The sequence below is a fragment of the Mus caroli genome, chromosome 18, assembly GCF_900094665.2.
Source record: "Mus caroli chromosome 18, CAROLI_EIJ_v1.1, whole genome shotgun sequence".
NCBI lineage: Eukaryota > Metazoa > Chordata > Mammalia > Rodentia > Muridae > Mus > Mus caroli.
The window spans coordinates 28983723-28998699 of record NC_034587.1 but is presented as its reverse complement, the minus strand read 5'-3'; the positions used below and the strand labels follow the sequence as shown (position 1 = coordinate 28998699).

At 42.9% G+C, this 14977-nt stretch overlaps 1 protein-coding gene across 9 annotated transcripts in view; it reads right to left on the bottom strand.

Annotated features, from left to right (window-relative positions):
- Sap130 (Sin3A associated protein 130) overlaps positions 1-14763 on the bottom strand; it is an 84084-nt gene extending 69321 nt beyond the window's left edge. For 4 of the 9 annotated variants that reach the window (XM_021150421.2, XM_021150427.2, XM_021150420.2 and 1 more), the window contains exons 1-4: positions 13567-13985; positions 13020-13137; positions 1703-1938; positions 672-830 (exon numbers count right to left, since the gene is read on the bottom strand). In XM_021150421.2, the coding sequence (XP_021006080.1) occupies positions 672-830; positions 1703-1938; positions 13020-13137; positions 13567-13620 (567 nt within the window). In that variant the 5' untranslated portion in view covers positions 13621-13985. The other 5 variants (XM_021150423.2, XM_021150426.2, XM_029471853.1 and 2 more) reach the window with 4 other exon arrangements.
- Between the last annotated feature and the right edge of the window lie 214 nt (positions 14764-14977).

The following is a 14977-nucleotide window of genomic DNA, read 5'->3' as shown; positions in this document are numbered from 1 at the left end:
TAAGTATTCTAGCACACTGATATAAGTACATCTCAGATGACATTTCCAGACTTCTGGCAATTACTTGGCATGATGTTAAATAGAGAACAAGACAGGGCATCTTTTTTTTAATATTAATTTTTCTTGAAAACACAAAGGAAAAGAATTTTGAGATTTAGTTTCTTCACAAGTGTTATAATTCAAAGTATTTAATAAATCAACTATACATAATAGAATACTATTAAAATTTCAAGTTAAAACTGGAGCCGTTCCTATAAATGCTCACAATTAGAGGGCAGAGAGAACCTGCTACACATCTACTATCCTCCAAGAAAACCTAGGATGCTTCCAGGTTTTCTGAGGTTCTGAGGTAGTCTCGCCTCCTCAGAACCGTCTCCCTCTAGTCAAGCACACGTCGACTGTAACCCTTCTAGGACAAAGACTGTTCATGGCTCTCTGTGATTTTACACTGAAGGTCGTATAGTAGCTGGCATAGGATATGCTCAGCAGATACAGCCTAACCACTAAGCAGCCTGGGTGTTACTCCTTTTGATTTCAGCACCATTATCTCCCTATGGGTATCTGTAACCACTCAATTATTTAGGACACGGCCTAATGCACCCCTGGAGTTCATAATGATCAAAAGCTGGCAGTGCACTTAGAAAACTAACAAGTCAGGAGGAGAAAATAACCTGTTGTCCACTGATTGTTGCCACAGGAATGGCTGACGCTTGAGGGATGCTGCTCTCCATGGTAACAGTGACCTGCCCTGGAACTTTCGGGGGGAGTGACATGGTAGAAGGGGGAGCAGGAGCAATGGGACGGCTAGGCATGGTAGGCTTCGGGGGCGGCTGCAAATAGAAAACCACAGGACACATGTCAATAGCTTTGCTCTAGCCGTGCATCTTACTTTAACAGCACACAAGTGCAGTCTGCAGAGTGGCATACAAAATGAGACAGGTAGCATATGGCTCACCTGTCAGCATAGCTCTTCTGCAAAATTACTGGTGTTTTATAGTATAGAGGACGAAATGTACAAACGAGCTAAACATTTTACTCAGAGACACACAGTACAAAGCAGACCCGGGAATAAAGCCTGGATTTGTACTGCTCACACTATATGCCTTGTCTTCTACACAATCCTGCCTCTCACATCTGCACAGACGTAAACACAACTCTGAGTAACTAAAGCATTAACCCAAGTAATACAGAGAGCAAGCAACATGCTCAGATAGCCTAGTCAGTCAGCTACTAAAGCAAACCATGGAGAGGAGTGCTAAGATAAAACTCACTTAGCATGTATGTAAGCTGAATAATTATCAACAGATTATACAACAGGTTCAGATATGGTGGCATATACGTACAATCCCAGTAAGTGGGAGGCAGACACAAGAAAACTATTCCAAGTTTGAGTCTAGCTTGGTGTACATGGAGAGTTCAAGGTCAGCCTGGACTATAGTGTAAACTTCATTTTAAAACAAATAAGCAAATTGATACAAATACAACAACAGAAAAGGGTAACAGAAAAGTCCTGGGATGCCAAGTGCTCAAGACAGTCTTGTCACTGCAGAATAGTACTCCTTTATATTAAGTGAAGTCTGAAGTGACAGCCGGAGGGGAAGAGCCGACGAAGCACGCTATGACACAGCCTAAGACTGGGTTAGCTTTGCCAAGGGCAAGCTGCCTTCAGCTGTGGTTCACTGTGAACTTTAAACGCCGTTACCTTCATAAGTCCTTCCGAAAAAGAGAGTGGTACTGCTGGTGTCAGGTGTGCTGGCGGGGCTGTCACTGCGACAGGAGTGGCTGAGGCGACAGCATGGTGTGCAGGCAGCATCTGTACCTGTGGATAGGGCCTTACCACAACTGGCTCCTGCTTCTCTTCCCGGGGCGGCAGGGAGCTGCTAGGGCCCACATGCTCCCTGGTACCAACATCAGCATCTCGGCCAGCCTCATCATTAACTAGTAAAGATAGAGAGATAGAAATGGAATATTAGTTCTAAGGTTGATCAGTATAAAACAGAGTAGTCTTGCTGTTAAGCTCAGAATTGAAAGAGTGAACAATTACCTGTGACAGTTTTCTTTATGGAGAAAGGGTCTCACTATTGAAGTCCAGACAAGCCTCTAATTTGCAATCCTCCAGTCTTAGTCTCTAGAGTGCTGGGTTACACGTGTACATCATGACCTATTCTCATGTAAGGTTTTCTAGAGAGTCTTGGTATATAACCTGGCTGACTTGGAATTAGCTAACTCTAAACTTGCAGCAATCCTCTGCCTTGCCTTCCAACTGCTGGGATTATGAGTGTGCCCTATGTCTGACAAATGTTAAGTTTTTCTCTCTTTTTCATAACTGCTTTTGGTTTCATGTACTACATGCATGTGCGCCTGGTGCCTGGAGAAGCCAAAGTGGGCTTCAGCCATCCTGGAACTGGAGTTAAAGATGGCTGGGATCTGGGAATCAAACCCAGGTACTTGCAGGAGCAGCAAGTACTTACTCTCAAGTGCTGAGCCATCCCTCCAGCCCTAGTAAGCCTGTCCTGATGGACAGAGGAGGCAAGAGTCAGAACTGTAGGATGCGAGATCACCTCTGAGTATGAACACAGGATCCTGACAGTCACTGAAAGTAAGTTCAGACAGGACCTGGAGAGATGGCTCCATGGGAAAAGGCACCTCCTGCCAAGTCTGACTGCCTGAGTTTGATCTCTAGAACTACAGAGTAGGAGAGAGGCAAAACCTGCAAGGTCTCCTCTGACTTGCACACATGCACAGTGATAGGCAAAATTAAAACAGAAACTCTCAAATAGTTTAAAGTAAGCTATAGATATAGTACAACTTCATTTAAAATGGCTTGCTTGTTTTCTGAGAGAATGTTTAACTCTGCAGCTAGACTGGCCTCTAATTTGTGATCCTCCTGTCTCAGCATTCTGAGTGTTGAGATTACAAGTATGCACCACCATGCTTGTCAAAAGTTATATAAAAATTTGGCATTAAAAATATGTTTAATCTTTAATCTACAATAGTTCCCTGCCTGAAAAATATGCTAGAACAATAAGCACAAGCTTGTGGGAGGAACCAAACAAGCGATGGTTTAGATGGAAACTGCTTGTGTGGCCAAGAACCTGAGACTAGATACAGTTCAGGGGATAGGGGAAAATCAAATACTCCTGTTCTGCTAAAGGAACACAGCAATAAAATGACTCCTAATGACAGTCTGCTATACCCACAGACCAGTGCCTGGCTCAGCTAGCATCAGAGAAGCTTCCTCCGGCAGTAGACAGGAGACCTATAGCCAGATAGTATAAAGAATGAGAGACCTTGCAATACTGAGTTCTAAATGAGATGAAGCCCTCAAATTCCTCCCCTAAGGCTAAGAAGCAGAAACAAACAAATAAATAAATCCTTAAAATACATTTAATTAAAATCTTTGGATGTTTATATTTACATTCAATAGACATCTAACCATTTCATAATACTTATATTGGAGTAACATATACCCGATGAATAAGGGAACCCTATGGAAGTAGAGGCAGAGAGTGTAAAATCCAGGGGGGATGGAAGAAAACCAAGGAATCAAGGCCTGGTACACATATGAACTCAGACTTTGGCAGACATATGCATGGACATGCATAGGGCCTGCATGGGTCTGCACTAAATGGGGTCCTACAGCTAAAACCAGTAGCTTTCTCCAATTGAAAGACATCTGCAAATTTTCTTCAAGGTAGTCTTACTGGGAGAACAAACCACTCCTAAGTGTAGGCTCTATGCCCAACAGTAGATGGCCAACACAGACTCAATGGCCTTGTTAGAGGTTGTCTCATTGTCTCATAGTATTAAGTAAAGGCTTCCCCCCTGCTCCCCTCACCTTACAGGTCCTTAGGATATGTATATATATATATGTATGTATATATGTATATATATGTGTATGTATATTGTGATGGTTTGTATATCCTTGGACCAGGGAGTGGCACCATCTGAAGGTGTGGCCTTGTTGGAATGGGTGTGTCACTGTGGGTGTGGGTATAAGATCCTCACCCTAGTTGCCTGGAAGTCAGTCTTCCACTAGCAGCCTTTGGATGAAGACAGAACTCTCAGCTCCTCCTGCCTGCCTGGATACTGCCATGCTCCCACCTTGATGATAAAGGACTGAACCTCTGAACCTGTAAGCCAGCCCCAATTAAATGTTGTTTTTTTTATAAGACTTGCCTTGGTCATAGTGTCTGTTCACAGCAGTAAAACCCTAACTAATACATATATACATACACATATATATACATACATACACACACACATATATATATACATACACACACACACATAAATATATATATGGGAGGAGTGGGAGGGCTGTAATCAGAATCCATTGATGAAGAAAAATTTATTTTCAATAAGAAAAACAAACCTGTGGACTCTGAAGAACACTGTTTTTGACAGGTATGAATATTTTCCTAAAAAAAAGACTGTTTTGTTTCATTTGTGTGTGTGTGTTTTTTTTAATGTACCTGAGTGCTCTATCTGCATGCCAAGACAGCATCAGATCACATTATAGATGGTTGTAAGCTGCTATGTGGTTGTTGGGAATTGAACTCAGCCATCTTTCCAGCCTTTACATCGATTTTTTCTTTTTCTTTTTTTGTTTTGTTTTGTTTTGTTTTTCAAGACAGGGTTTCTCTTGTAGCCCTGGCTGTCCTTGAACTCAGAAATCTGCCTGCCTCTGCCTCCAGAATCCTGGGATTAAAGGCGTGTACCACCACGCCCAGCTTACATCTATTTTTTCAATGGAACATTTTTAATGTAAGTTTATTCTGTTGACAAGACTGATAAATTCAATATTATACATTAAAGATGGACTTCATTTGTTTAGTTAAAAAAATGTTCAAGTCAGTGTTGTGTAGTAACTTCTAGACAATCCTTTTCATCCTTAAGAGATGCTCTTAAAACACTGGATGTTCTATGGGGAGGTGAAACATTCATCCTGAATCTTGGAAGTTAACAATTCAAAGGTTTCAGGAATTCCCTGGAACTGACCACATCTCCAGGCCCCTCCTCCTCAAGTACAAAGGAGCTCTAAGGACTACTGAGAGGCATTCTCAGTAGCTATGCCACCACAAACAGGCAGAGCAGCCAGGCTGCAGGCAAAGGATACACATCAACATGCTGAACTGCTGGCAGGCTGTGCAGTGTGCTCTAGTTTCCAGCTTTTGTATGCTGTCACCCATGCTGTGGTGGGTGAAATAGCTGTCTTTGAGCCATTTCTGCTCCTGTAAGTATCTTCACTCATATAAGTAACCCAGATAAACTCATGGGGTCCATGTGGACTTTGGCAGTATTCTTACTTTGGTTTTCCATGGGTTTCCTCTGTGTGTTTCCTAGATGTTTATTCATGTCTTCCCAGGAACAGTGCCATACAACACTCGGGTGAATCAAGGCCAGCCAGCCTGGGCAACTTAGTGAAACCTGGACTCAAATGTAAAAAGTTAAAAAAATGTTGGGGCCTGGCTCAGTGGTAGGTAGGTACCTGCTTGGTACGCATGGGCTCTTTGGTTCAGTCCCTAGAACCACAAAAGACAGGGGTGGGAGAAAAAGGAAGAAAGAGATAAAGAAAGGAGGAAAAGGGGGAGTTGAGCATATTTTCTAACTTGAAGAACATACCGCTCTCAGGAGTGTGGGTAAGGATGAAAGGTACTTTCGACTGTATATATACTCTTTCTTTTGAGTTTTGGACTACCAGATCATATAACCTACTGGAAAGTTAAGACAATGCAAGAACAGCTAAGCATGGTAGTACAAGCCTGGAACCCAGAGGCTGAGATAGGAGGACTGCTACCAGCTCGAGGCTAGGCTTACCTAACACTGCTTTAATCACTGTACTCTGGAGGCACAGCTCCATGAGTTTGAGGCCAGCCTGGTCTACATAGCAAAGTCTAGGCAAGAGTTGTATGGTGATACCCTGTCTCTAAGTACATAAAAAAATGAGGATCAAATACTAATGTAATAAAGCATGATCATTTGTGAAAATACTAATTCACATTTGGCTGTTTTTCTTTGTTTAGGTTTTTTGAGACAGTCTCATCAGCAGTCTGGCCTGGAACCTACTTTATAGCTTAGGCTGACCTTGAACTTGCAATGTCTTGTTTGAACTCGCTTGTTGTTTCCTAAGTGTCAACATTAGAGGTGTACACTCCCATACCCAACTTCACAAAGTAACACCATGCTTAATTTTCATAACATAAAACATTTACTTAAGCAGAAAGTTTAAGTTATTTGAAACTGTATAGAAAATCCCTCCATGAAAATCTATATGCCAAAGATGCTATCAGTTAATGTTTCAATACCATCATCTTTGGACACTTGTCACCTCTTTTTAAATTTGGTGTAGATTTTTATTAAACTAATTTTCAGTGACATGTAACTTACATAAAGGGAAGTGTGTAACTGTTAGTGATATAATTCAGTGGGCTTTCACAAACCTAATCACTCAATGTACCAACCCCTAGTTAATAACCAACACACAACTGGCTACTGCTTTGAGCTTCATGTAACCAAACTTATGACAAACTTATCTTACTTTACTTATTTACTTACAAACATGACCAATGTACATTATTGCACAAGCCAGAAAATGTTCAATACGAGTCACAAAATGTTAACCTGTAACAACGAAGTTACAAGTTATCTATTTTACTGCTAAGAGACATTTAGGATTGTTTTCAAGCTTTGCTATGATAATGGCAGTACTATTAATAGTCTACTGGACACAAACCTACTACTGCTAAGTAATATAATATGCACACATGTGCAGGTACTCTCATCTGTTTTGTCCCCTCTAGAGGCCAGAGGCCTTTCTCTGCCATACCACTTCCCTCCACCTTATGTTCTAAGACACAGAGTTGAGAGCTCACCACTTCGGCTAGAGCTCCTGGGATCTGCCTGTCTTCAGCCTCCAAAACTGGAGTTATAGGCACATGCCCACATGCCCAGCTTTTAAATGGGTGTGGGGAAAACTAAGCTCAGGTCATGCTTACACACCAAACACTTTACACATGAAGTCATGTCCTTAGCTCCAACTTACTACATCATGGGTAAAACGCTACGTAACTCTACTGTAGTCTTTAAAACTACTGTATTTCTGATGACTATTTTTCATTATCCCAAAGCCTTGTCTAACAAATTCTTCAGGAAAATGCTTCTCAAAGTACAAGAACTAGACTAAATGATTCTTATTTTCTTTTTTGGAGTTTTTAAAAATTATTATTTTAAAATTATGTGGTGTACAGGTGCCCTTGGAGTTCTGAAGAGGGTATCAGATTCTCTGGAGCTGCAATTAGTTACAATGAATTATGAGTCATCTGATGTGGGTGTTGTGAACTTAACTCAGGTCTTCAACAAAAGTAGCAGCTCTTTGTTTGTTTGTTTGTTTGTTTTTGTTTTTTTTTTTTGGTTTTTCGAGACAGGGTTTTTCTGTATAGCCCTGGCTGTCCTGAAACTCACTTTGTAGACTAGGCTGGCCTCCAACTCAGAAATCTGCCTGCCTCTGCCTCCCAAGTGCTGGGATTAAAGGCGTGCGCCACCACTCTCAACAGCTGAGTCTTCTCTCTAGTCATAAGTCTATTTTCTATTTTACACACAAATGACTTGATTCTTCCAGAGCACTCAGAAATTTTGCAATTTAGGATTTACAAAATCACTTGACTGAAGTACGACTCGGTGTAGTGGTTTTTACCCTGTGAGTAGTGAGTGGATTTTACCCCTTTCACAGGAGTTGCCTAAGACCATCAGAAAACACAGATATCAACACTACGATTCATAACAATAACAAAATTACAATTATGAAGTAACAACAAAGTTATTTTATGGTTGGGGGTTACCACAACATGAGGAACCATGTTAAAGGGTCACAGGATTCGGAAGGTTGAAAACCATTGTAATAGTGTCTTGAAGAGAATTCAATGACTTCTATAGAAACCTCAGCACTCGTGAGCAGAATGGTGATGTAAAATGTTAATGTTTAACTTTCTAAGAGACTACCAACTATTTTCCAAAGCAACTGTACCATTTTACATGTCTGCCAGCAGTGTTAGTGTATACCAGGCACTCCTCATCCCCACAGTCTTGATACACACACACACACAGCCATTCTACAGGTGGAGAGTATTTAAGTATCATTAGGGCTCTAATTAGGATTGCCACAATGACTAGCGATGCTAGTTTTTATATGACCAAAAGTCATTTAGTCTTCTTTAGTGACACATATGGTCATCTCTTAACCATTTATAATCAGCTTTACTAAGGAATAATCCACTAATATAAAATCCACAAATTCAATAAGATATGCTAATAAAAAATCCACAAATTTTGTATAAAATGAAAAGTTTTAAAAACTATGTTATAACCACAACTATACAGAACTCTGTCCATCACTGTTGTTTTATATGCTCTGCCCAGGAAGTGGCACTATTAGAAGGTGTGGCCCTGTTGGAGCAGATGTCATTGTGGCTGTGGGCTTTAAGACCCTCATCCTAGCTGCCTGGAAACCAGTATTTTGCTAGCAGCCTTCAGATCAAGAGGTAGAACTCTCAGCTCCTCCTGCGCCTTGCCTGCCTGGATGCTGCCATGTCCCCACCTTGGTGATAATGACTGCACTGTGAACCTGTAAGCCAGGCACTTAACAATTAAATGGTGTCCTTTATAGAGTTGTATTGGTCATGGTGACTGTTCACAGCAGTAAAACACTCACTGAGACAACTGATAACTAGTTCACTCATGCTCCTCTCGTACCAATTCTCTCTCTCCTGCTCCCTACTCCCTAGACTTTAAGGACTTGCTATGCCAATAGAACTGTCAGGTCCAGGATTCTACACTCAAGAGAAGTTTGCCATGTGTGGTTCTGTGAGTCTGGCTCTTTCCCTTAGCACACTGCAGAGATTTCATCTGTGCTCTCTGCAAGTGTACTGACGTTCCACTAGAGCTCTGCTATTGCACAGGAACAGCCCATTGAACAGTGTTCGCTTACTAAGTCAGCATCTGATAAATGTTTCCATTTCCCCAGCTTTTGGCTACTAGGAACAAAAGTTCTATAAACATCTGAGTATAAATCTTTGGATAAGCATACACTTACGTTAACTTAGTTAAATACTGAAGGAATAAGATTGGTTGCTTGTGTTTAATTTTTTAAGATTCTGCCAAACTGTTTTCCAAACTGGCTAGACTGCTTAGAGCTCTGGCATTCACCATTCTAACTTTAATTATTCTAGTGGAGAGATATGGTTTGAATTTCTATTATCCTGAGGATGAAAACTGTTAAGCATCTTTTCATGTACTTCTTTTAACAGTTAGTTTGTAATAGTTGGGTATCTATTAGGGAGACAAAATTTTTTCCTAACAATTAAAAAAATTAGGCTGTTTATCTTATTATTTAGTTATAGGAGTTCTTTCTACCTCTGGGATATGAGTCGCTACTGATACAGTTATCAAAAATACCCTTCTATCCTTTGTTTGGGGTATACTCTTTGGTATTAGTAGTGCTATCTTTTGAAATGAGGTTATTTTTAATTTATATCAACTGTTACTTGTTTTTGAGACTGGGTTTGTCTGTGTAATGTTAGTTGTCCTGGAATTTCCTATGGAACTCAGGCTTATCTCCAACTCAGAGATCCACCTCTGTGCTTCCCAAGAGCTGAGACTAAAGGTGTGTGCACCACCGCCTGGCTCAACTGTTTCTTTTATAATTAGTATTTTTTTTTGACCTGAAAAACTTTTGCTTACTGAAGTTACAAATGATTTCTTTTATGTTTTCTCTTAGAAATTAAAACTTTTATATTTAGTTTCATGGTATTCTTGAATTAATTTTTTTACTTAAGAGGAAAGTAATGGTCAAGGTCTCCTCCCCCACCCCACCCCCCATACTCTGGCATTTGGGGCTAACAAGACAGCAATGTGGGCAAGCACTTGCTGTGCAAGTCTGATGGCCCGGGCTTCATCTCCAGGTCCCAGGCGAGGAGGAAAAGTAACAACAAAAAAACCCCAAATAATAACCACCAAATGAATCCTACAAAGTTGTTTTCCTGCCCCCATACTAGTTTACTGAAGTTCATTTCCATATTTAATTATACACTCCTGCTAAAACAAAACAAAACAAAAGCCTGGTCATCCATCTATCTATGAATACACGCTGGCTGATTCAGGACACTTTACTTTATTCTACTCATTTATATTATGCCAATACCCACACCACTTGATTATGAAGATCTGTGATATGTTGTAAAGTAAGGCACTAATAAGTTTCCTTTCTCTGGGTCATAATTACTTTAGAAATCCCTAAACTCTTTGCATTTTAAAATAAATTTTAGAGTCGGTCTGTCAAAACTCTACAAATATGATTTCTTTGCATATATTTAATACTTAGGGAAGAAACTACGGTGCTGAAAATATCAAGTCTTTTAGCCTGTGACCATCAGGATCTTTCACTTACCTAGTTACCTAGTTATCTGACCTCTCTCGTCAACGTCTTTGCTTCAACTTCACATTTTAACCCCACCCCCCTCTGTTTTTGTTGAGAGAGGGTCTTACTATGTAGTCTTGGCTAGCCTAGGACTTGCTATGTAGACTAGGCTGGCCTTGAACTCACAGAGATCTGAAATTCAAGATAAGCACTATGTCACTGAGCTACATCCCCAACCATTCTTCCATTTGTTTTCAACAAAAGAGAATCTCGAAGCACTAGGATTTCTACTTTGAATATATACTTTAATTCCTGGCATGCTTAGGACCCCAAATTATCCCTTGTGAAACAAAGACACGTGATTACTTAGGTGAAACCCTCTTCTCTTCCTCCAGCCTCCTCTTTCATTGTGCTAAGGGTCTTATGTACTTCAGGGCAGCCCAGAAGATGCTGGGTACCCAGGGATGATCTTGGACTCCAGATCTTCCTGCCCCTGCTTTCTACGAGTTGTTATAAGCATGTGCCACCACATCCCATTTATGCGGTGCTAGGGATGGAACCCAGAGCGCCAGTCTGCTCAGCGAGCACTCTGGTAAGTGAGTTGCATTGGCAGCTTCTACAGAAAGCAAGGGGACCGCATGTCTGATGATCATGCAGCTCTTACATCATGTTGGACTGGATCGTCTTAGACTTCACATTTTTTTAGAGAATAAATTAGCTTTACTTAAGGAAATAAAAGAAAAGCTAAGACAAAAATACTGATGTGAAAAATGAAGAGGTAGACTGTTCATGAAAAATTTCAAAACACTATTAAGATTTGAGCTGGGTCTTGAACTCTGGTGAGTAGAGGAGCGTGGAGCAAACTATGAAAACTGTCTAGGAAAGAAGTCATTAGGTGTGATTCTAATCAAGACTCCTACTGCAAAGCTCCATAGGCCGATCTCCCTTTCTTTTTTCCATAAGAAACTCTCATTTCTTCCCTTTAAAAACCAATATTCTTATCTCCATCTTTTAAAATTACCATTGTGAATATTTGCCAAAGGCAAAATATTTTCAGAAGTTTTTTTGGGGGAAGGAATGTCTCACTCACATAGCCCATGGCCTTGAACTTGCTTGGTAGCCAAACTTGAGCTTCACTTCTTTAACCTGGTGAGCTTTTCTCAACTACCCAAGTGCTATGACTACAGGTGGGGTTCAGTGTGTGTAACAAGAAATAAGGAACTTTAGATGGCTGTACAAGAAGCTGACTACAACGTGTACTATCCATTAGCTTCAGGAGACACATGATCTGTAATATGGTAGAAGACAGAGTCAGCACAGATATCCAGAAAATGAGAGCTAGGATGAATCCTCAATGAAGAAAAACCTGAACAGGAAGAAAGGCTGTGCCACAGGGAAAATGGGAGAAATCCTGAGAACTAGAAACACTTTACACAGAAAAACCAGTACACACTGTCCCACAGCAGGCGTAGAGTAGCTTACAGTAACAAACAAACCTGTAGTTAAAAACTAAATTAGCACGAACTAGTCAAAGCAGCAGGAATGAGCCCAAAAGCTTGCTGGTGGATAAAGCCAGCCAGGCATGGTGGGACAAAGGTGATCCCAGAACTGTCTGGAGGCCAGCCTGAGCTACATTGTGAGCCAAGGTGGTGGGGTGGGGTGAGAGACAGAAATCAATGACAACTAGAGACACCTCAGCCTTTGGCTTGAGCAGTGAGTGAAAAAGCAGCACTTGCCACCAGGAAACAAGAGACCCATGGGGAAAAGGACTTCACTTCAGCTTGCAATATAGACTTAGCACAGAGGGAAGACAAAGTCTGAAGACTGATCACTGACGCTGAGAAGTCTGGAGGGTGAAAGGGGTTTATCTAGTGCATTTAGGAGGTCTAGTACTTCAGTTGTGACAATCACAACTGTCTCTAGACATTGCCAATTAGTACAGAATATCACCCAACCCACCACTGAGAATCACAGTCTATAGCACTCAAAAGATAAGCTACAAATGAAAACCAAGTGTAGAAATACTTTTCAACCCTTTTTCCAGGGCTGGGGCAGCAGCTCATGCAATCGTGTGCTCATCAGCCTAGCTTCCTCAGTTCTAGTCCCACCCAGTGAGCCACCCTGTATCAAAAACCAAGGACAGTTCCTAGGAAGCGCATTGGAGGCTGACCTCTCGCCTTTCAAAGCACACATGACCTCATAAACGCACTCTCACTCACATACTCTCTCTCTCACATACTCTGCCTCTCTTTTCCTAATCTTAAGGTCCTAAGGAGGTCCTAAGAAGCAGAACTTCTTCACATTCACTGCCCGGTTTTCTCAGGGCACCATCACCATGCCTATACCCCAAGAGAGAATTAAATCTAACATACAAATACTTTTAAAAATGGTTCTTACAAGCATGGCTTACTAAAGTTGCACACTTAGCTTAGCATATATAAATGATTTTTTTAAAAAACAGAGGGAAATGCCTTATTTTAAGTGTATTGACACATCCTTTCCTCAAAGTCGATAAGATAGTAATTATGAAAAGAAATTTGCTAATTTGAAGACAGTGACATTCTTCAAACAGTAAGCAATACAAAAGAACTGTGACTTATCTTACCTGTGGCAACTTGGTTTATCAATCCTGCGGGACCACTGCTTGCAATCTGTGAAGGTGGCTGGCTAAGCCCAGGGGAAGGGGTTCCTAACCGAGGAAACTGCTGGGAACTCATTTCCACCTGCAAATCAAGTCAGGCTACGATTACCAGATTCTGAAATTAGAACCGACATCGAGAGATCAAAGCATCTTTAGTACCCGTGACCTCTCAGGAAAACATATAGAGCTTATTTATTTAAAAGTTATGATCAATGGTACAGAGATCTATTGAGGGTTTTTTACATTCTAAGGCTAAATTAATAATGACAGACTTTATACAAATGTTGGAGGCTACTATAACCTTCCAAAATACTTATGGATTAAAAAAAAAAAAAGCATGGAATGTTATATAGCCGCCAAATCTGAGAACCATAACCATAGGCTATCTGTGTAAAATTTTTATGGAAAATAGTATGGCTCCTTTAAATACTCAAGCCTCACACCAAGGTAAATAGAACCATAATTAGTATGCCATAATGCCTAGCCCCAAGAAAGGATTGAAAAATCTTACATTAAGACCCGATGCTTGCGGAATCCTCAAACGCTTTTCCGTAAAGGCCTCCATTTAAGGATTTCCTTTCTTCCTCATCACGGATAATCCCCCCACCCCCCAACCCGAGACACGGGTAGGATTCGAGAACCACGGTCTCTAAAATTGTCTTCCACTTTCCCATTCAGGCTTCGCTTATCTCCGGTCTACCCCAGTTATATCCCCATTTCCCCTCCGAGATCCCAGGACACACGTTTCCAGACACCCCGGGTGTCGAAGCTCTGTCTCCCGGAGAAAACGTCCTACGGAGTCCTCTCGGCAAGATAAGCAGTGTGCCCTTTCATATGCGACCGCCACGAAGGGCTCGAGGGGCTCTGCAGGCACGGAGGGAACGCAATTCGGAACGCGTCCCCGGCCCGCCTCAGTTCAGCCCGCCCGCCAGCCACACTCACCCTACGGCCAGCAGCCGCTCCGCTCCTAGTCCTCTTACCACCCAACCTACCCCTGCCTCCCCCGCCCGCTCATTGGCCAGACGCGTATCCAGCACCAATCCGCAGTTGCCTGCGCGTTCTGGGCCCGCCCCGCCCTCCCGCCGGCCGCCAGCCAATAAGACGCCAGTCTCTCTGGGGGCGGGGAGCAGTGTAAACTCCGGGGCTGGGCCAATAGAAGGGAGAGATAGGCGATCCCTAGCAAGAAGGGCGGGGATCCGGGAGGCTCCGCCCCAGCAAGGGTCTGAAAGCGGCGGGCGCAGGGCCCGGATGTGGAGAGTCACTTTAAACTGCTCCAGAAGCCAAACTCCCTAGGCCGTCCTCCTTCCCGCTGACTTCCCTGCGGAGGCCCGCGTCCGCCACGCCCCCACGCCCGGAGCTGCCCACCCCTCGGTGTTTCTTGTCCTCCTTCCCACCGATCATCCGGACCCTGCCGCAGACTCAACTGCTCTGCCTAGCTTGCTAAAGAGCTGGAATGAGGACCGCAAGAGCTGTGGCGGCTCTGTCCTTCCCCAGGGACGAGCACCGGGACTGCCTAGGCAGTCCCGCCCCCTCGACTCCTCCTCTCCCTCCCGGTTCTCGTTCCGCCATTACCTGGGCGCGGCCACGCCGTCTAGAGCTTGCTCTTGTGTGCTCTCAGTCTTTAGGGCTAATGTCCTCGGGCTCCGGACCCGCAGCCGCAGCCCGGCCGCTAGCACTCTGTCCCCCACCCCTCACTCCAGCTTGGCTGCTTCCGCCGCCGTAACGAGACTTTCGCTTACTGGCTGCGACAAACCCCGCCCCTCACTCAGGCAGCCAGTCCTCGCCTGCAGGGAACAGGACAACAGTCGGTCCCGCCTCTTGGAGCCGAAAAGGCCTCTAGGAAATGTAGTCTCCAGCCCTAAGAGGGCGGGGCCTGGGCCACTGGACGCGGGCTTCACTGTACTTCGCAGTCAAGTCTGAAG